At 50.1% G+C, this 21002-nt stretch overlaps 1 protein-coding gene across 7 annotated transcripts in view; it reads right to left on the bottom strand.

Annotated features, from left to right (window-relative positions):
* The window catches only part of TUT4 (terminal uridylyl transferase 4), a 2154442-nt gene that overhangs the window by 1783992 nt on the left and 349448 nt on the right, over positions 1–21002 (bottom strand). For all 7 annotated transcript variants that reach the window (XR_011291019.1, XM_069642184.1, XM_069642186.1 and 4 more), the window contains exon 11: positions 5156–5275. Coding sequence is in view for 6 of the 7 variants with exons in the window: in XM_069642184.1 (XP_069498285.1) it covers positions 5156–5275 (120 nt within the window). In the remaining variant the exon portion in view is untranslated. The remainder of the gene's footprint in view (positions 1–5155; positions 5276–21002) is intronic.

Below are 21002 nucleotides of genomic sequence, written 5' to 3'. Positions count from 1 at the left end.
AATACCTTTGATCCTTACCTGAATTCCTGATCCATCGCGCCTTCGAGCTGGAAGAAAGAAGCTATTTTATGCGCGTCGCCTCGTCTGCTGCAGCGCCGCGCTGAATTCACCGGCCTTCGCAGCATCTTCACATTCCACCGCATCCTTCTGCATGTTCCCGCCGCACTCTGGCACCTAAGGGGAAGACAAGAACAGCAAGGTGAGCCAAGGGAATACACAGAGGCAATATTAGTTACCCCCCATAGACTTACCTGATTTTACCACCGGGGGTACTATTCCTCTTCACGGGTCGGCGCAGCTTCCACTGCATCCTTGCGGAACCCTGGCCCCTAAGGGGAAACAAAAGGACAGCAAGGTGAAACAAAGGGACAAACAAGGGGAAACAACCTCACCACAATAGACTTACCTGATTTTACCGCGGGAGGCATAATTCCCAGAGACTTCATACTTTCTCTCAGCGCCTGAATAAGGGAGAAAGCAACAGGTTACATATTGACATTATTTTATGGAACTGTGTTGGATAATACAAATCCTTACCTGAATATTACCGGTTGCCACGAGGAACTCTTCGCTAGGGTCAAGCTGCAACCTGCAAGGAATCGGCCAAGAGTGAAAGTCAGACATTTGAACTCTTACGAACTACATACTTACGGCGTCTTGCCGGGAATCTCAGAGTCAATATTGTTCTGGAACTCACCAATTCCTTCGAGCCAGTGAAGCAACTGGTTATCTATGCGCCCCTGCGCTCAATGTAGGATGGAGAGCTCATCTTTCCAAACCATCCGGTGAGACTATAAGAGGGGACATCAAAGGTGATCAGTGGCGAGAACAGCGGGAGTGGGGGGGGAGGTTAACGCTCAACTCCACGGGTGGTTAATTCCCTTTCTCCATTTGCAGAAGAATATTCCTACGGGCCAAGCAAACTAAGCTAGGTGGGCCAGTCCAGTCCATCATCTCGGCACTACGCGTCACATTGGTGGAGACCGCAGCTGTCCAGTTCAGATCGACACCCCTGTGGGAGCCAGGTGTGCTTAACATGGGGTTACTTAGTAGCCCCTTTTCCTACTTTCTCATGTAACATTTTTATGTTACCCTCACTACAATTAATGGCTGGTGGCAGTGGTTTATTTTTCCTACCATTGTGCGTTTTTACCGCAGGCTGAATCTTCAGCTGCAGTATTGCACTCATGGGTATCCATTTTGTTAAAATGGTTTCGGTGGTCTTTTTTTGCCATTTCTTGCTTGTGAGGTCTTTCTTGGGGTTTACTCTGCACGCCAAACCAGGTTTGGTCCCTTTGTTCAATTTGTCTTTGGCGGGCTTCAGTCCTGAAACCGCCTCTGTCTCCAGTGTGTCTGGCAGGGTAGGAAGCGAGGGAGGTGCCCGAAAAACCCTGTCCTTAGCCTCCTTGGTTACAGGAATGCACACAAAGGTGATCGGCGGGTTGGCTGTCCTTTGAGGACAGCCACCCTGCTGTGTGAATGACAGCTAGGCTGTGAATGAATGGTGGAAACCTGCATAAAAGGAGAGGTCTCTTGGAGAGAAGGCAGAGTCGACCACTGGACGAAAGAACCAAAGAAAAACTGGAAGAGAAGCTTGCTGCACCCTCCTGCACCGTTGGTTTTGCTGGTGAAGCTCTGCTGCAGTGCTGAAGCTCCAGATTTCGTAACGACTAGAGAAGCCCGGAACAGACAACTTCTTCCCTTGGGTTTGTGGGACCAACTGACCCCTAGAGGAACTTTACTGGAACCCCTCTCCCTGCTGGCTGTACTTCCTTGCTGCTGCTGGAACCGAGTGCCACGGGTCAGGAACACCAGGAACGAGTGCATCGTCTTTAAGCCGGACCAGACCTTCAGGAAGCTCCAACGGACCCTCCCGAAGGAGGACGACCCAAGCCTGAGCCACCTCAACAGAGTGCTGGACCCCAGAAGCAAGGGAAGCCCATCAAGTGTTCAAGAACCGCAGTAGTGCTATTGACCGGTAGCTGAAACCGCAAAGTCCAGCTGATTTGAAGTAAGCTCATTGCTGCTGCTGACCTTCAAATTGCAGTACAAGAGTCCTCTAGAGGTCCTCCCTCTTTTCTCCACGACTGAGGCCCAGGAACCCAGGATCTGCAGGACTGCAACTAGAACAGAAGCCAACTGGATCCTACTCTTTAGACATAAGGTACTGTGTTAACTAAGGGGTACCTTCCTCTTGTTAGCTGTAGTTTGCTTGTTCTCACTGGAGACTTGAAGTAGCTTCTTTTACTGCAGAGTTGCTTGCAGCTTTGCTTTCACAAGCCTTACAGCTTGTGGCCCAACACAGATTATTTTCTACAAACTCTCTATATAGCATCGTGCAAGAATTTCGTGCTATCTTTCATAAGTGCCTCAGCTCCCTAGACATTTTCAATTGACATTGGCTGTCCTGGCTCCCGGCAGACTCTTCTGATGCTTTGACTGTGTTTATCTGTCCCTCATAGGTGGTACATAAGTTACTTGTATTGCTGGGAAAGGGTTAACCTATGCTTCATTGGGGGATTGTAAAGTACTCCCCTGTTCAGAGAACGTTTTAACTTTTGTTTACTCCCCTAACCTTTTCTTACAACCTTATTATTGAATTAAGTGTTAAAAGTGATATATCAATGTCCACCATGTCCTAGTAATTGAAGACGCCTCAGGGTGTAGGAGTGTGTGTGTGTGACATCCCAAAAGGGTATCTACTTAACTTAAAGCTGAGGAACTGTTGCACATTGCTCTTTCTAAAGAAGGCTAATTTTAAAACTGTTAAATAAATAATGATTTTACTAGAAAACCTTGAGTATAAGTGTTATTTGACTACTTGTCAATGTGAATCTCTTTGTTACATCTCTCCAGCTCACATTTACCCCCCATGAGATAAGTCTGGCTGCTCAGTCACTCTACCAACTTGTGTAGTACAGACATATACCAATAGTTGGGTTTTCTATTGCCAACAGGACAAGGCTGGTGTAGTCTCCCACAGGGTTACTACATAGAACCTTGCCTAACATTTGGCCTCCATCGGAGTCCAAATTACACATCAACATTTTGGATCTGAGGGCAATCAGACCAGCGCTGAAGGCCTTGCTGCCCTCTGTACGGGGAAGGACCGTCCTGATAATGATGGACAACACAGTGGCCATGTACTACCTCAACAAGAGAGGAGGGGTAGGGTCACTACCACTGCGCAGAGAAGCAATGCAGCTCCGGTTCTGGGCAATTCAAGAAGGAATCTCCCTATCGGCAGATCCCGCAAGTGTATCTGTTTGCGACCAGTGTCAACTGAAGTGCGAGCTGTACTGCTCCAGGAAATTTCCCCCAAGAGGAGTTATAGGGCATGTGTTCGTAGTGGACTGGGAGTTTCCACTCCTGTACACGTTTCCTTCAGTCCCCGTCATTCCTCAAGTGATCAGGAGGTTGAGAAAGTTTGGTAAAGCCATGATCCTAATTGCTCTGGATTGAGCCAGGAGGACGTGGTACCCGGACCTTCTGGAAATGTCCACCTGCCCTCCAATACGTCTGCCGCAAAGAGAGGACCTTCTCTCGCGAGAGAAGAGTCAGGTTCTCCACCCAGAGGTCAAGACACTCAACCTTCACGCATGGTTTCTGAGAGGTTGAGATACAAGGATTGTGACCCGCCGGACGACGTATTGGAGATTTTGCTTTCAGCCAGATGGCCAGCAATGAAATAATTACACCACTGCCTTTGGAACATATTCTGCAGTTGGAGAAGGGATACAAATGTGGACCCTTTTACATGCAGCACACCCATGGTGTCATCGTTCTTGTTACACTTGGCTAATCTGGGGCTCCATGTTGGCATTATTATAGGTTATCTGGCAGTGCTATCAATTTTTAAGCGCTCCTCTGAAGAGGTATGTTTCTTCAAAATACCAATAGTGATACAATTTCTGAAGGGATTGACAAATGTATTCCCTCCGATCCCATTTCAAATCCCAGTTTGGATTCTCAATTTGGCTTTGAAATTTCTCATGTGTGCTCCATTCGAGCCTATTCATTCATGCCCTCTAAGATTACTAACTCTTAAAGCCTTGTCCTGCAAGTCTCCTTACACAGTCTTCTTAAAGGATAGAGTGGTCCTAAAGGTTAACCTATTTTATTTTACCAAAAACTGTGCCCGAGTTTCATTTAACTTAAAAAAAAAAAATCATACTTCCGTCGTTTTATCCTCCGCCTCATCCTGGGAAAGAAGAGGAGAGATTACACAGGCTTTACCAAAGATGTGCACTTCGCTTCTACTTATCCAGAATGTCTGAGCTAAGACAGGACAATCAACTTTTTATTGGGTACACAGGCCATAAATTGGACGGTCACAAAATAAACCTTATCCAGGTGGATCATTTTAGTAATTTCTGAATGCTACAGATTAGCGGGAAAGGATACTCCTGAGGGTCTCAGAGCTCATTCGACCAGGGGCATGGCTACTCCCTATGCCTTACAGAGGGGAGTCCCAATTCAGGATATTTGTGCGGCGGCCACATGGTCCTCCGTCCACACATTCACCATGCATTATAGTCTGGGCTGTTTCTTCGACAGGAACAGTGGTTTTGGGAAGGCAGTGTTACATTCTGTGCACACAAGCCAATAAGGAACTCCTAAATTCTTATTTGAAACTGAAAATTGTTACTCCCGCCTCCAAAAATGCAAACACTGCTTTGGGAATCTATCATAAAATGAGGAATGCGTGGGAGGACACAATCCATTCGAAGAACAAGTTGCTTACCCGTGGTAACATTCCTTTGATTGGATGTTCCTCTCACTCATCAACCCTCACAGCCTACCCTGCAGTACAATGGCCTTGTTATTACAGTTGATATGATATATGGCATTTATAAACGTGCCTATACACAAGTGCTTCTAGGCACCAATATAAAAACAACGTTGCTGGTCATGCACCCATCTTTATATGTGAAGGATGAAGTCTGCTACCAGTTGGCTTCCCCAAATTAATACATGTACTTTTTGTAGCTGGGTGTCATCAGCGTACATGTAAACAGCAATACGGTAGCTACAGAGGGAAAAGGATGGGCGAAATTGCAGGGGAAATGACAAACAAAACAGGTTGTACTTGACTATATGTTAGTGGCAGCATTTTATGCAACGAAAATGGCACCACAATATATTTCAAACTTACCCACGTGCCCAGATAGGCTGGAAGAACTGGTGGTTTTCTTTGTTGTAGAAAAAACATCACCATTAAGGCAAAGGAATACGATGGAATTCCACCTTCTGACTGACAGTCAATATGGCACAGCTGTAAAATGAAAGAATACTTCAGCTTCTCAAGTTTATTTTTGAACACATCAATAATAAATTGCAATGCAGAACTAAAACATACGGCCAATTATGCCAATTATTCAGGAAAGCATTAATTCTTTAAGATGGAATCATTTAAATAAGATGAAAGAGTAGCATTGTAAAGATACCTTTTTTCCAACAGTGAAGCTGCTGATTTTTATTTTTTTAATATTTTTATTGTTGCATTTAGTTTATAATACAAACTTTTACAACATCCCAGTATAATACATGAAACACCTCAGAAGTACACTTTGATTAAAAAAAATGCTTAGATATTGCAATCACGAGGAATAAACATTCCTATATCCACTGGATAATATGATTTCATTAAAACTAACCAGCATTATGACTCAATCATGAGTAGAATGATAGTATATATAAGTACAGCCATAAACACAAAACAGAACACACCGTTATAAAGCTTGAAGTGCAAATAGCGCAACCATTTATTTTTATTTTGTAAGGGCAAGCATTCCCTATTAAGTATAATCACGATGTCTTCGGTGCGATAGTTCAAAATAGTACAAGCATGAATTTAAAAATCACTACAACACAGGTACAACGAGACTAGAGACTTTAAAAACAATGTGCATTCTACACCTTGCATAATCTCAAGAGCGAGCCCGTAAGTGGACATGAGTCATTAGAAGTCATTCACATCTCTTGTTGTAACATGGGGTGCCCCATCTAATTTGGCACAAATTGTAAAGAGGCTCGATTTAAGAACCATTATATCTCTTATGTACCAATCCTAGTTCTTTAATTTTTGAAAGAAAGCAATTATTATTTAGTGCAAATTACACATTTAGGATCACATAGATAAGACAGAATATGTGTGACACCTTAATAGTGTAAAACATACAATATCATCTGATCAGAGACTTTTTTTGTACAGACCTAGTTCTAAAGTGCAAAGGTGCGACTATCTAAGCATTGCAGAGGTTAAAGTTGCTGATTTTCCTACTATCGAGAGGCTATTAAGAACAAGTAGCAACCCTTTTTACAGGTTTATCCTTTATGATAAAGGTGTAGAATCTACACACCCATTTAAGACCAGCTACGAGCGCCTTACAGATCATTTGTATTTCATTGAGAAAAATATTGAGGGGGTAATTCATAGAATCCAGCGCACAAGTGGTGCACGCGGCTGTGCGCGTGTGACAGTCTGCGTCAGCCGCGTGCGCTAAAATCCATTCCCGTGCACAGCGTATTAATGGATTTTAACATCCAAAACCAGCCGTGGTGCAGCGACCCTGCAGCAGCGCCAGTTACGCCCCCCAACCCCTCCCTGTGCGCCATGCACAGCGCACAAATCCCGTACATGGCGCGCAGGCCATTAGACCAGCATACAGCCCCCCAACCACGAAAACGCCTGTTAAACTCCCCGCGCACCCCTCCGAATACAGGTACACCCCGGCGCGGGGAGTTTCACACACGATTGGCCCTGTGCGAGCAGGGTACGTGTATTTCAGGTGTGCGCGGGAAGTTTCACACGCGATTGGCCCTGTGCGAGCGGGGTACGTGTATTACTGGAGTTCGCAGGGAGTTTCACACACGATTGGCCCTGTGCGAGCGGGGTACGTGTATTTCGGGAGTGCGTGTGAAGTTTCACACGCGATTTTGCTGTCAGAGCGGGGTACGTGTATTACTAGGGTGCGCGGGAAGTTTCACACGCGATTGGCCCTGTGCGAGCAGGGTACGTGTATTTCAGGGGTGCGCGGGAAGTTTCACACGCGATTGGCCCTGTGCGAGCGGGGTACGTGTATTACTGGGGTTCGCGGGAAGTTTCACACGCGATTGGCCCTGTGTGAGCGGGGTACGTGTACTACTAGGGTGCGCGGGAAGTTTCACACGCGATTGGCCCTGTGCGAGCAGGGTACGTGTATTTCAGGGGTGCGCAGGAAGTTTCACACCCGATGGGCCCGTGCGAGCGGGGTACGTGTATTACTGGGGTTCGCAGGGAGTTTCACACACGATTGGCCCTGTGCGAGCGGAGTACGTGTATTTCGGGGGTGCGTGTGAAGTTTCACACGCGATTTTGCTGTCAGAGCGGGGTACGTGTATCCAGTGGGTGCACGCGGAGTCCCACAAGTGAATTGGCAGTGTGGGTCCTCTCAGGTGTCCCCTCTACCCCCTCCACGGCCCCTGCAGGCAGCCCACACCACAGGGGACAACCCTGCACCCCTGGTCATGTCCCGCAGGCAGCCCATCCACCATGGGCATGCCCCCCAGCCAAGCCACATGTCACCTTGCAATATGATCACCAACTCATGTCTCCCCAGGGGCACCTGCCAGCATGCCCAGACTCATGTCCCACTCATGTCCCCCAGCACCTCCACCCCCCAGCAGTGAGGGGCAGCCTCCAGCAGGCCCCCACTCATGTCCCCCTGCACCCCCACCCGCCAGCACTGTGGGGCACCTGCCAGCAGGCCCCCACTCATGTCCCCACCCCTACATGACAAAGATGCACAATCATGGCCCACTTCTACACCAAAATACCACAGCACGCCACCCCAGTCTTGAGACGCAATGATTTCCCAATCCACCCCACACTGACATGCCTATCTCAAGACACAAACCAAAAGTCAACTATGTACATCAACACATGTCCGTCACACACACTGGTTGACATTGATTGCGTAAACCCACATTTTCACATGCATAAACCCAATGAGCGAATCACAAACATGGAATTAAAATATCAAAATGTATTATGGACAAAATAAAGCAATGAAATGAAACCATAAAAAAATAGCAAACATGAATGAAAAGCATGTCCAAAAGATGAGTAAATGAAAAGTATAACCAATCCAAAGAAATCCAAAAGAAAAATAGTCCAAACTCTCCCTCCACCAAATCAAATCCAAAACCTAAGAAAAAAACTATATACAAATGTGTGGGGCATAGTCCAATCAACCCAAATCAAAGGAATATGAAACTTAACACTAAAAACTATTTACAATGGCAGCGGGCTAGTCCGACAGCTCACTTTTCGATGTCCCAGGCCAGGGCATCATCGAACTCCCGCTCAATGTCCTGGAGGAGGTCCTCTTCCATGGTCCCGAGGGTTCGCAGGGACGATGACATGTTGACCTCCAACTCACTGCGAATTGCCTCAAGGCACTCGGCCCCCCTCAGTGCCCTCCGCATGGAGTTCTCCGCCCTGACCATTGTGAGCCGTGCCTCTTCCACCCGCTGCCGCTCCGCATCTATGGCGTGGCCCAACCGCTGCCACACGGAAGACACTTGTAATCCTGGGTCCTCCTGCCCTCTGGCCGATGCCTGCCCCTCCGATGTCGATGGCCCGAGCCATCATGGCTCCCACCTTGTTGCTGCTGCTGCTGTGCCTGTGCCCCTGCTCTTGCTGCCTGCACGTCCTCCTCTGGCTGGGGTGCAGTTGTCGTGGTGGACACCCCTGCTGGACGTCCGACTTCCGACTGTGGCAGGGATGTGTCCCCCACCAGCCTGGCCGCTGGGTCAGAGGCAGCTCCACAGGGTACCCAGGTGATACATGGGTGGGAAGATGGCATGGAGGACGACTGGCGCGTCGGGTGTTCAGGTGAGGAGGGGGTAGGAACAAAGTCCAGCAAATGGAGGAATCCAGCCCTGGTGACCAGTCCCAGTAGGTCAACGCGGTCAACGAAGCATTCGAGATGACGTGCAGTGTCTTCACGAAAACACTGCAGGTCGCCTCGCATGCCCCGTTGACGCAACGCCACCCCACTCAGGACAGGCTCAACCCAGTCCCGGATAGCCACGTCCACAGGGAGAGGAAGGCCAGTTGTTGTAAGTGGATTCCGTCCCTGAAAACGGGTCTGGACGTAGGCATCCCTGCTGGTGCGGGATGATGCAGTCACAGGATTGGATACAGGATTACACACAGGCAGCTCGGTGCGGCCTGTGCTGCCTCCTGTCCCTGCACTGCACCACTAGCACCAGTGCAATCCCCACCTGCAGACCCCGTGTTGGTCTCTTCCACGGCCTCCTCCTCCACCAAACCCCCACCAACCTGGATGACTCCAAGCCATCTTCCTCCGTCGGACCCTGTGGGATCTCAGCTGCCCCTTCTGCTGCCGAGGAGTCCAACTCCGACCTCTGCCTCTTGGACCTACCCTCGGCAGCGGCGACCTGGGACGCAGGCACCGGACCCCTCACTCCCTGATGAGATGACAACCTGGGAGGGGGGAGCCAGGCCTTGCGTCTCCGGCTGGCGGTGCGATCCCTGCCGCCTTGCTCCACAGCACCCTCTCCGCCCTCTTCATCAGTTGACGCTGCAGACAGGGAGAGATTGGACACAGGCATCAGGGCACTGTAGAATGGACCGATACACACATGACAGTTGCACATGAGTGGCAGTGTCAAACTTCAGACATGGCATCACAATCCCCAACACACGTCATTTCAACTCACACACATGAGCAATTCCACAGCAATATCGCACCAGGCAGCACAATCCATACACATACAACAGCATGATCAGCCGAAGGTGAGCCTGACATCACATGAAACACGGGGAGTGCACAAGACATGCACACACGCAACCACACTTACATGCATGTGTACATCTCCAGCAACTGTCACAGTGATGAGATCGCCATCCATGTCACATCTGGCATTCAGCCTTCTACATATCAGTGTCACATGCATCCATGTTGCATCACAGTTGCACACTTGTCAAATACACACACATGCACATGTACACAGTGCAGATACATGCAGCTGAAACCAACATCCATGAGTGACACCACAACCATGCCAACGTACATTCACAGTAATTCAAACATGTGTGCTCCCACATCTGCATTTGGCCTGCATGCTTACCCACACATACACCATCCATGTGTCTCACACATGAGGACTCGCATTTGTCAGCCTCACGCCCCTGTACATACACATCCATACATGGCCCTACAAAAACACATGTGCAACCTGCACACTACTGGCACACCACGACACGCACAGCGTCCAATCAGTATGCATGTACACTTACCGCTCGACTCCAGACGGGTCTGCCTCTCAAGTACCTGGACGTGGAGCGCTGGGCATATGCATTCCAGGACCCTCATTTGGTGGTCGGACAGGTGGCCCCGGCGCCCCTTGGCATCCGCTGCCTTCAAGAGGCGCCGGGCCTTGTCGAGGGTCCTGGACCTGAAGTCCTCCCAGCGCTTCTTGACATGTTTGATGTCACGGACTGCCACCCCCTCCTCGTTGATGGCAGTCACGATGTCCATCCAGATCCTGGTCCATCCTTCATTGTCGGCGCACAAACTTCCAAAGAGGGCATCATACTGCCCCAGGACTTGCGATCATGTGTCCTGCTTACTGTTCCATCATCATTTGCTGTGTTGTCACTTGACTCACATGATACGGTTGATGCTAGTTTACACTGTCTGTCAATACACAGGTCTATGGTCAGCCTTTTGATACCATGCTAGGCATCCATGCATTTGCACCTGGGGGGAAGAGTGGTTTGCTGCTAGCCATGCTAGCCATTGAATGCACATTGCACGTGATGGCTGAAGTTGACCTTGCACTGCCTTCACATTTTCAGATACACATAATGAAGTACTTGTACATGTAGACAGTGAGTAACGTACACAATTGCTGCAATGCATCGACCCACTTCTGTGCAAAATGACACCATTCTACATGCCTTATCACATAATCACATAAGCAGTGTCAAGGCAGGTTCTCTTTTGTGTGTGACGTGTCTGCTTGATGTGTTTGTTGTCCGTGTGATGTGTGTGTGTGTTGTGTGCTTCTAACATGTGTAGTGACCTTTTTTCTCTCTACTTTTCAGATGATGACGCAATGGAGCCAGAGGATGATGTTGTCATGCCAGGCACAGGGTTGTTATCACTACAGCAACCCGGCACAAGTGGGGGTCGTGGGATGGTAGGCCACGAAAACCCACATGTGCTACAGTCCATCTAGTCTCTGGCTGGCAATGAGTCCAGCCCTGATGACCACTCCGACGTCCATGTCGAGTAGGACGAGCATCAGGTCCATATGTCAGGGGTGAGTGATTCTGATGTGGGCACTCCTCTGTCAGCGACACCTGCACTGAGGGGTCAAACAGTCTTGGAACCTCCGCCTGTGGTGGATCGGGACGCAGGGTCACCCTCCACACCAGTCACTGATGTGCCTGGGCCATCACGTCGACGGGGGCATGATATAGTCGTGCAGCCGCGGGCGGTGTGTTAGGGAGAATTCTCTCTTTAGGCTGAATTTCCTAACCTAGTGAGGCCCCCAGCAGCTTTGCTGGATTTCTGGAGTTTGTTTTTTTTCTCCTGCCAAGAGTGAGACTCTTTCTCCCACTCTTGGACATGATTTATGGTGTTCCTTTGACCGTTAATGTGTTTTACTCCATAGGGTCTCATGTGTTTTTACTATGTGTGTTACACAGCACCCTCCGTGCAGTGACACAGGGGTGTCATAGTGACACCCGACCATAGACTCCATACCCTGGGACTGACTACTGTCTCCCAGGGCATGTAAAGTCACCATTGGCTTTACTAGTCCCAAATTATGAACAGAAACCAGTACAAACCATCATATTGTGGACGTACTGGTCGGGGCAATTCGATTGCCCCGGGGTCTGTTAGTCGAGGGGGCACGTCTCCGTCCCCCCTGATCGAGTTTTGGCTGAGGGCAGTGGATACTACTTTTTATATTGGACCGCGAATATATCCCTATGGGATTTTCCCATTGTTCGAGGCTACCATCTTTAATGATTTAATTCTCATAGCCTCGAACATACCGCCGGTTTATTTATTTAATATTAATTCGCCGGTTGGTATTTTTTGCCAGGACTCGATTCTAAAATGGCATTTGTGTTCTCTTCTGTGACTCCAACCCAAGTCGAGCCCTTTGTTCCACTTTTTGGCGGGCTTCTCCACAGAAGCCTCCAAAAGTGGTGCCACTCTGTCTGGGTACCACAGGGGGTGTGGGAGGGGGTTTAGGCACCCTGGACTGAATTACTTTGGTAACTCAAGTCACACTCTTGTGTGATTGGCCCAAGTGGTGAGCCGGCCGGCTCACCACTTAGCATGTTTGATTGACAGCTAGGCTGAGTGAATGGGGGTATGCTGCATAAAAGCAGGGCTTTGGGGACTGGAACTTCAAAAGTCGCCACAGGACCTGCGGAACCGACTCACCACTTCCCGACAACAGAGAAGATCTCCCGGCTGGAGAGGTTCTTCCCCTGACTGGTGGGCACAAGCAGTTTACCTTCTTCTCTTCGCATCCCAGGCCATCTTGTGGTCGAATTGCCCGTGCCAAGCACCCCGGCAACCGGATAGCCACTTACCACTGGACCGCGAATAAAAGGACCGCTCCTTTTACCTGAGAACTCCGCGGCTGGTTTCTTCCCTGGCAGTGCAACGGACTCCTGTCTTCCTCCTCAACGAGATCCTCTCTTCCCCCGGACGAAGCACCGACTTGCATCCGCTGCCAGGAACAACTGCCTCCGCTGGACTATTCTCACCACTTTAAGGTACCGTGTCCGCCAGGCCTCCCTTTCTAAAGATTGCTACAAGGTAATAATAACCCCTTAACCTTCTGGACTGGGCTGGCCGCCTTGACCTCCTAACTGGTCCCTTTCTTTTAGTCCAACTCTTTTTGAACCTTTGCAAGACTCTTGTGCACTTCAACCGTGTGACCTTGGACACATTTCGTTCTGATCCTCTTAAAGTGGATCCGGCCTTCTGAACTCTAACTTCAGGGTTTTACTTGCCTTTCTCTCTTGTTTTGATCTTATGAAAGTGTTGGGATCAGTTTCATATTATACTCTGCTTTTCTCTCCCTTTTTAAACAAATTATTAGAGTGCCATCTGCGTTAAGCGCTCACCGCTGTTTGAAAATAAGTGGGGCTTTACTTAAGACTTGTCTAATATTCTTCTAAGGGAGTGTATATCTTTTAGTGACCGTGTTTTTGAATTGCTTACTATTAGTGCCTGTGTGTTTTTAAGATGTGGTTTTAAATAAATAATTATATCTCTTTTACACCAAGCTCTGGTCAGTGTTTACTTGTTCTACTATGTTCTTTTGACCTATCGTGAATACTCTGTATACTGCCTAACTCTTCTTGAGGGAAGTCTGACTGCTCAGCCACAGCTACCAAGTGAATCTGTGTGGTACAGACTGCTACCAAGTGGGTTTACTGCCAAACGCCTGTAGTCTTAAACCTTTTGGAGTGGTCCCCGAGGGAACTGCACAGGTTTCTGCCTAACACGGTGCCAACACAACAAGGACACTCAGTCCTTGGGTCCCGCAGGGGTCAAGCCCAGCAACGCAGTCGCCGCGCGCAACCGCTGTATACTGAGTGGGAGCAAGCCATGACTGCCAATTCTGAACGCCAGGGGGCAGCAATGGAGAACATCGCTGTGAGCATGGAGCGTGTGGCCCAATCCATACTCCCCCCGGCTAGGCAGGTGCTTCTCCAGCAGCAGGCGGCACGGTCCACGGCCCGCTCGCTCAGGCTAGGCATGGCGGCCTCAGACAGGGCACGCCAGGCTGAGATGGTGTCTTTGCGTCGAGCAATTGCTGCTCACGCAGAGGCACACATGGAGGCCCTGAGGGAGGAGTATGGTTCCCTCAGATCCACTCTGGGTGTCCTTATGATGTCCCAGAGGGAGCGGGCAGAGGAGAGGTTTGCACAGCTTGAGCGTACCATCTCGGCTGAGCTACGTGCTTGCCGGGAGGTGCAACAGTTGTCCAGCCAGGCCTTGCAGGAGGAACTCAGTGTTACACATGTTACCTTTCAAGAGGAAGCACGCGTATCACGTGAGGTCCTGCATGCAGACCTACGTGTGATCGCTGCACAGAACCAGGCTCACGCGTCCGGCAGACTTGCTGCCGATGAGGAGCAAGCTGCGGCTAGGCGTGGTCAGGCTGTTGTGCCACGTCCTCCTTTCCAGAAAGAGCCAGACTCGGACGACAATCTATCTCCCACATAGGTCGGGCTGTGCAGGCGTTGAGCCCATGGAGTTTTTTTTTTCCTCAACATCATTGCAGGTGGGTGTTGAACAGCACCCTGTACCTCTCCCCTCCTGGGGGCCTCCCCCCCCCGGGTCGTATGTGGCCATTTTTGATTTTTCTTTTAGTTTAGTTAGTTAAGTTTCTATTTGATAGTTTAATTAGGTAATGTAGGTTTTTCATAGTTAGTGTAATTAGTTAATATAGTTTAAAATTGCTTGTCTATTGTGCTTTCATGCGACGGTGTGGTGCTTTTTGGCTTTTGAAAGCATCCACTGTCTGTTCCAGCTGGGCTCTTCAAGCTTGTCTTGTCTATGTGTTTGCAGCTTGGGGTCCTTGACTCACATATGCCACTCCTGCTTCCCTTATCCATGGGCTCGCAAGGATGGTTCGGTGTAACAGCCTATTACACAAGGGCTTTGGACTGTCATATCTGTGGCATGTCTGCTGCTGTCGAACTTGTGTTAACACCCCTAGTGGGGATAATAGGGGTGTTATTGACCACTGTTCTTCTTTCGCTAGATGGGTGGTTTCATGATTCATGTTTACATTAATTGCTATGCATTGTGTAGTATGTTTCTTATCATTACTGTACATGTGCTTGTTGCAATTCATGCCGTAGATAGTGTGTTCCACACTTTGCCTGTGAAAGACGGACTGATGGTGTGATTTCTGATGTACGTCTCTGACATGGTCCAGTCATGAAATGCCTGAAGAGAGAGACAGATGAATTTAAAGCATTAATCATGTCTTTCATGCCCTTTCTGCAGGGGGATGAGCCTCCAGGCCACCTTTGCCAGCAGACATGGGCCATTGGACGTCTGCATGCTGCACACGTTTGGTGGTGCCGACATGCGCATGTGTGCGCAAGCAAAGGCACAGGGGGTTGCGCTCATACATCCGAAGACAGCTGACGTGTTTCAAGGGACTCCAGGCAAGGTGAGCAGCACAGGTGGGCCACAACACAGTAAACCTTCCACCTGGCCAGTTGCACATGCATGCTTATTAGCAACACTGACGGTGAGCTTGGACAAATATTGGTGTTGAAGCGCACAATACAGCTGAGATGTGTTGGTGGACTAATGGCTAGTTGATGTGAAAGTTGTCTGGGGCACCTGCAGGGGCAGTGGCACATACCCTACGGTCCACCATGGTCCATTGAGGCACTTGTATTAGCCATGTAGCGTTGCGAGACATGGAAAGAAGCAGCTCACAGGGACAGACAGCAAGGGACAGACTTGTGTGCAGTGCATTTCATTTCCATGTCAAATTTGACACATGCACTACCCACTTTATTTCGGTCATGGTGGAACACGACTTGCTCTGAAGTCACACCTTGCTATATGCGTCTGGATGCTTACCCAGGGAACATTGCAGGTTGTGTAAATCGTGACACATTGGTCTTCCATTTGCCACGCATCCACTGGCGCCTGACTTACTGCGTTGACTTTTTATGAACCATCAAAGGGGTAATGTTACGTATGGGTACGAAGCATCCACACAAGATTGTTTGTTTGTAGAGTAGTTTGTTAGTTTAGGGCATATATGGTGGTGTGTTTGTTTGTTATGGGCACGCACAGATTAGTAACTGTGGCTCTCTTTGCAGCATTGAACTGCTCCTGTTACCGGACCTGAGAGTGCGCAGGCAGAAGGCCAGCATTCACCCCAGAGATATGTTTCTCTTTGTCTTCCATTTGAGTAATTTGTTGCTATGTGCATGATGATCAAGTTTGGTGTACTTTTGTATGTGTTAAGTTAATGTGAGTAGTACAGTTTTGTGCATTTCCTACTTTCCTGTGTCAATCCTACTCCCCTCTCCTGCCCCACATTCCGGTTATCCAGTATAGCAATGCCTGTCCCGACTGCATATCCCTGACCCTCCTTCCCCACCAGGGTCTCAGGGGCCTGTGTGAGTTTGACCTTGCAGGCACCCAGACCACGGTGGGGATGGTTGGTTTGTGCCACTCCTGCACCTATACACAGGAGCTGTGACAGTACACATCAGTTTGTGGTGCATCATTCTGTGTTATGTACCACACATGGTACACATCCTATTGTGAAATTTATTTACTGTGCTACCTTGGTTGTTATGTCATTTTGGTAGTACTTGGGCTATGTGACGTACTGCTACTTCAAGTCATCTACTGGAGGCTCTTCTCTTTTGTTTTGCTGCCTGCAGGCTTTTTGCTTGGCTTCTGTGTTGGCCTGCTTTGAGTTCACTTTGATGTGGTGTTTTTGCAAGTCAAGGTGGCCTTTGAGGGTGCTGGATGTTTTTTGCACACAAGGTGGGAGAGGGTGACAAAGGGGAAGGGTGATCCTGTGGCCAGGTGAAAATCAAGGATGAAGGCTACATAACCCAGGTGCAGTTGTTAAGTGGGTCATGGTGATTTGTGAGCGAGGGCAGGGGGGGTGTTTTGTTGTTGATAGTTGCCTTGCCCTAAAGTGTGATGCACACCCTGACATTGTAATTGCAGTATCCTATGTACATGATGTATTCTGCTGATCAATGCCTGTTCATGTGTTGTGTTTACCTTTCAGGTGTGAGGGAATAGTTGTGGCTTGACATGCTGGGGTGTACACATGGTGAATGTTCACATGTGATGTGTAGAGGAAACTGATGGTCACTTGATTGCACATGCATATACTGAGTGCATGTTCCTACTGACCCACACACTCGCACTATGATCCACTGCATGTACAACCACTCTTCCATGTCCACATGTACACGCTGTTTGCCTTCTGGTGCCCACTGTGTCCCTGCAGCACATGATCTATGACCAATTGTGGATCCTGTACATGCGTAATTTGCTTTTTGATGTAGTTTGTTGCTTAGATGTGATGCTCAGGGTGTGCGTCACACACAATGGCTGTTCACTATGCTGTGCGCTGAGCAGTGTGTTGCAGGAGGTGGGCACGGCACACAAACTGCAGTGTTGATTTTGCAATGCACAATGTGCATGTAGACAGGCATTCATTGTTATGTTACAACTACAACTGTTGGAATGCATTTGGGTATGACTGCTTTTGGGTGGGAGGTTGTTGGTCAGTCATTTCATCTGATTCCATGTCAGGCATCATTGTGTGATGCCACCTTACATTTTTCACATGTCAATGTGTACCTTATTGGTACTGTGTTGGTGTATAGCTATTGCTTGCCATGTCATGTTGTGGTTTGGGAGACATAGCAGTGATACTCATGGCCTGTTTTGCAGGTCTGCGTGATTCACACCTTGCATGTGTGCCTTATGGTCACACAGGATTGCTTATGTGTAAGTAGCTAGGGATGCACACAATGTGGCAATTCCATGGCAACTTTCTCAGGGTGGTAAGGTTGTGACAGTTGACTGTCTCTTTGTCATCATCGATTTTCACCTGGTATGTGCCAGGCCTGTGTGCACTCCGCAGGGGTGGGAGTTTAGGTGAAAAATATGGCCACAAGCTGGGTCCGGGCTTCCTCGCCACGTGCCCTGTCCCCTCCCATGGGCAGCACCTGTGCCTGTGGTTGGGGATGTGGGGGCACCACCATGTCCACCGGTACGCCCTGCCGTGTTGCAGCATTGTGCAGGACACATGCTGCCACAATGATCCTGCACTCTACTGGGGGTGCATAGAGTAGCTGGCCGCCAGAGCGGTCAAGGAAACGGAAGCATGACTATAGCACTCCGAATATGCGCTACACTATGGCCCTGGTTGGAATATGGGCAGTGTTGTATCTTACCTGGGGTGGTGTGGTGGGGTTCCGGATTGGTGTCATCATGTGGTTGCTCAGAGGGTAGGCACTGTCCTCTGGAGAGGTGATGATGGTTGTGATTATTGGGGTTTGTGTATTTGTGTGTGTGTGTGACATTCATGCATGTGCACAGGCATTTGTACTCACCTAGGAGCCGTGTGTCGCCATGCTGCCCAGCTTCCAGGGCCCAGCTCAGGGCAGACATTCTGTATATGAAACTGTCATAGGTGGAGCCAGGGTAGTTTGCATAGCCAGAGGTGATGATTCCCTTTGCATCACATACCACCTGCATGTTGATGGAATGCCAGTGCTTGCGGTTTCGGTAGATGTGCTCAGTGGCCCTAGATGGACGTAGGGCCACATGGGGGCAATCTATGGCACCAAGCACTTTGGGGAAGTGTACCACCTTGTAAAAGACCTGGACAACGGCCTGCCTTTCTGCGGGTGTTCTGGGCATGTATATGTGCCTACGGACTGAGGGGCGCGCTGTCATGATTGCCAAGACCTGGTGTAGGTAGCGTGACTGCGTGGCCTGTGAGACCCCCCCTCCCACTATGGCAGTAGTCCGCTGAAATGACCCAGTGGCCAAAAAATGCAGGACATTGAGCACCTTCTCCAAGGGGCTCAATGCTTGGGAGCAGAGGGTGGGGGATGTAAGGTCATCTTCCCACTCCCTGACCAGGTCTAGGATGATACGAGGTGGAAACCTATACATGCCGTAGACCTGGTCGTCAGGCACCCCAAAAAGGCTTGTCTGGGGTGAAAAAATGCGTGCCCTGGCTATTCTCCTCCTCCTGCGGTGTCCCACGATCAGTGCTGCGACAAATGGGGCATTCATCATATCGGTATATACATGTTTGTTGTTTGCGCGTACTTTTATCCTGTGTGCGGGGACGCTTCCGCCTGCCTTCCTGTGGTGGACGCGTTGACGCCTATGCGCGTCTTTTGCCGTGCGCAGGTTTCCCGTATTCGAATCCATGAATACGGGTTGTTCACGTACGTGTGGCCGTTCAGTGTAGTTTCCTGCAATACTTCCCCTTCTTTTTCACGCTTTATTCCCCATTCCGAGTGTTCCGCCCACTGTTCCGCCTACTTTTGTTGTGTGCGCCGCGTTATGTGCGCTTTCACTGTGCGCATAGCGCACGTCGTTTGATGACGTGTGCGCCCGCGTGCGCCACGCATGGATTTGGCACACAACCAGTGGTATACACGCGCAGCACCTTCCTTGAATCACACGCTTTCTCACGCTTGCGCCACCTTGCGCCTGCTTGCGCTGGGATTTTCGGCACACGTTTGGTTCCATGAATCGGCCACTAAATCTTCACAGTCCATGGCAACTAAAACCTAAGTAATAATTTCGACCGATCTTAGGTCATCCAGAATGTCAGGATGTTCTAGCGTTTTAGGAAAATACCTATATTTACTACTCGGGTAGTAAGTGGAACACACTAACAGGGTAATTCATAGAAATTCGCACAAAAAAGGCGCACGCGGCTGGCGCAGTGTCCCCGTGTGATACACTGCACCAGCCGCGTGTGAAAAAATCCTTTTCATCGCACAGCGTATTCATGGATTTTAGCCTCCGAAACCAGCCGTGGCGCAGCGACCCTGCAGCAGTGCCAGTTACGCCCCCAAGAACGCCCTCGCGCAAGGAAAAGCCTTCAAAATCCCCAAATCATCGCAAAGGGCTGCGCTAACCCTGGACCAGTTCACAGGGCTGCCAAACAGCAAACGCCAAGCGGGGAACGTGTATTTCAGTCGTTCACGGGAAGTTCCACATGTGATTGTCCCGGGTACGTGTACATCAGGGGTGCGTGGGAAGTAACACACGCGATTCCATCAGGGCACGTGTATTCCAGGGGTGCGCGGGAAGTATCACACGCAAAAACAGCAGGGTATGTGTATTCCAGAGATGCGCGGGAAGTATCACACGCAAAAGCAGCAGGGTACGTTTATTTCAGGGGTACGCGGGAAGTATCACACGCGATTCCATCAGGGTACGTGTATTCCAGGGGTACGCGGGAAGTATCACACGCGATTCCATCAGGGTACGTGTATTCCAGGGGTGCGTGGGAAGTATCACACGCAAAAGCAGCAGGGTACGTGGATTCCAGGGGTGCGCGGGAAGTATCACACACAAAAGCAGCAGGGTATGTGTATTTCAGGGGTGCACAGGAAGTATCACATGCGATTCCATCAGGGTACGTGTATTCCAGGGGTGTGCGGGGAGCACCACACGTGAATTGCACGTGTGGGTCCTCCCAGGTGTTCCCTCTACACCCTCCACGGCCCCTGCAGGTGGCCCACACCACAGGGGCCTACCCTGCACATGTCCCGCAGGCACCCCATCCACCATGGCCATGCCCCCCAGCCAACCCACATGCCACCTTGCACTACTGCCCACCAACGCATGTCCCCCTGCACCCCAAGCAACCAGGGGCACCCTCCACCAGGCCCACACTCATGTCTCGCATCACCCCCCCCCCCCAGCATCCAGGGGCAGCCTCGACCAGGCCCCCACTCATGTCTACCACCACCCCCACCCCCCAGCAGTGCAGGGGCAGCCTCCACCAGGCCCCCACTCATGTCTCCCACCACCCCCACACCCCAGCAGTGCAGAGGCAGCCTCCACCAGGCCCCCACTCTTGTCTCCCACCACCCACACCCCCCAGCAGTGCAGGGGCAGCCTCCACCAGGCCCCCACTCATGGCTACAATCACCCCCACCACCCAGCAGTGCAGGGGCAGCCTCCACTAGGCCCCGGCTCATGTCTACCACCACCCCCCACCCCCCAGCAGTGCAGGGGCAGCCTCCACCAGGCCCCCACTCATGTCTCCCACCACCCCCACCCCCTAGCATTCAGGGGCACCCTCCACCAGGCCCCCACTCATGTCTACCATCACCCCCACACCCAAGCAGTGCAGAGGCAGCCTCCACCAGGCCCCCACTCATATCTACCACCATCCCCACCCCCCAG

Source organism: Ambystoma mexicanum, chromosome 1q (genome assembly GCF_040938575.1).
Source record: "Ambystoma mexicanum isolate Mex_15411 chromosome 1q, UKY_AmexF1_1, whole genome shotgun sequence".
Taxonomy (NCBI): Eukaryota; Metazoa; Chordata; class Amphibia; order Caudata; family Ambystomatidae; genus Ambystoma; species Ambystoma mexicanum.
Note: the sequence above shows the minus strand (reverse complement) of the source record. Positions and strands in the feature narration are given on the sequence as shown.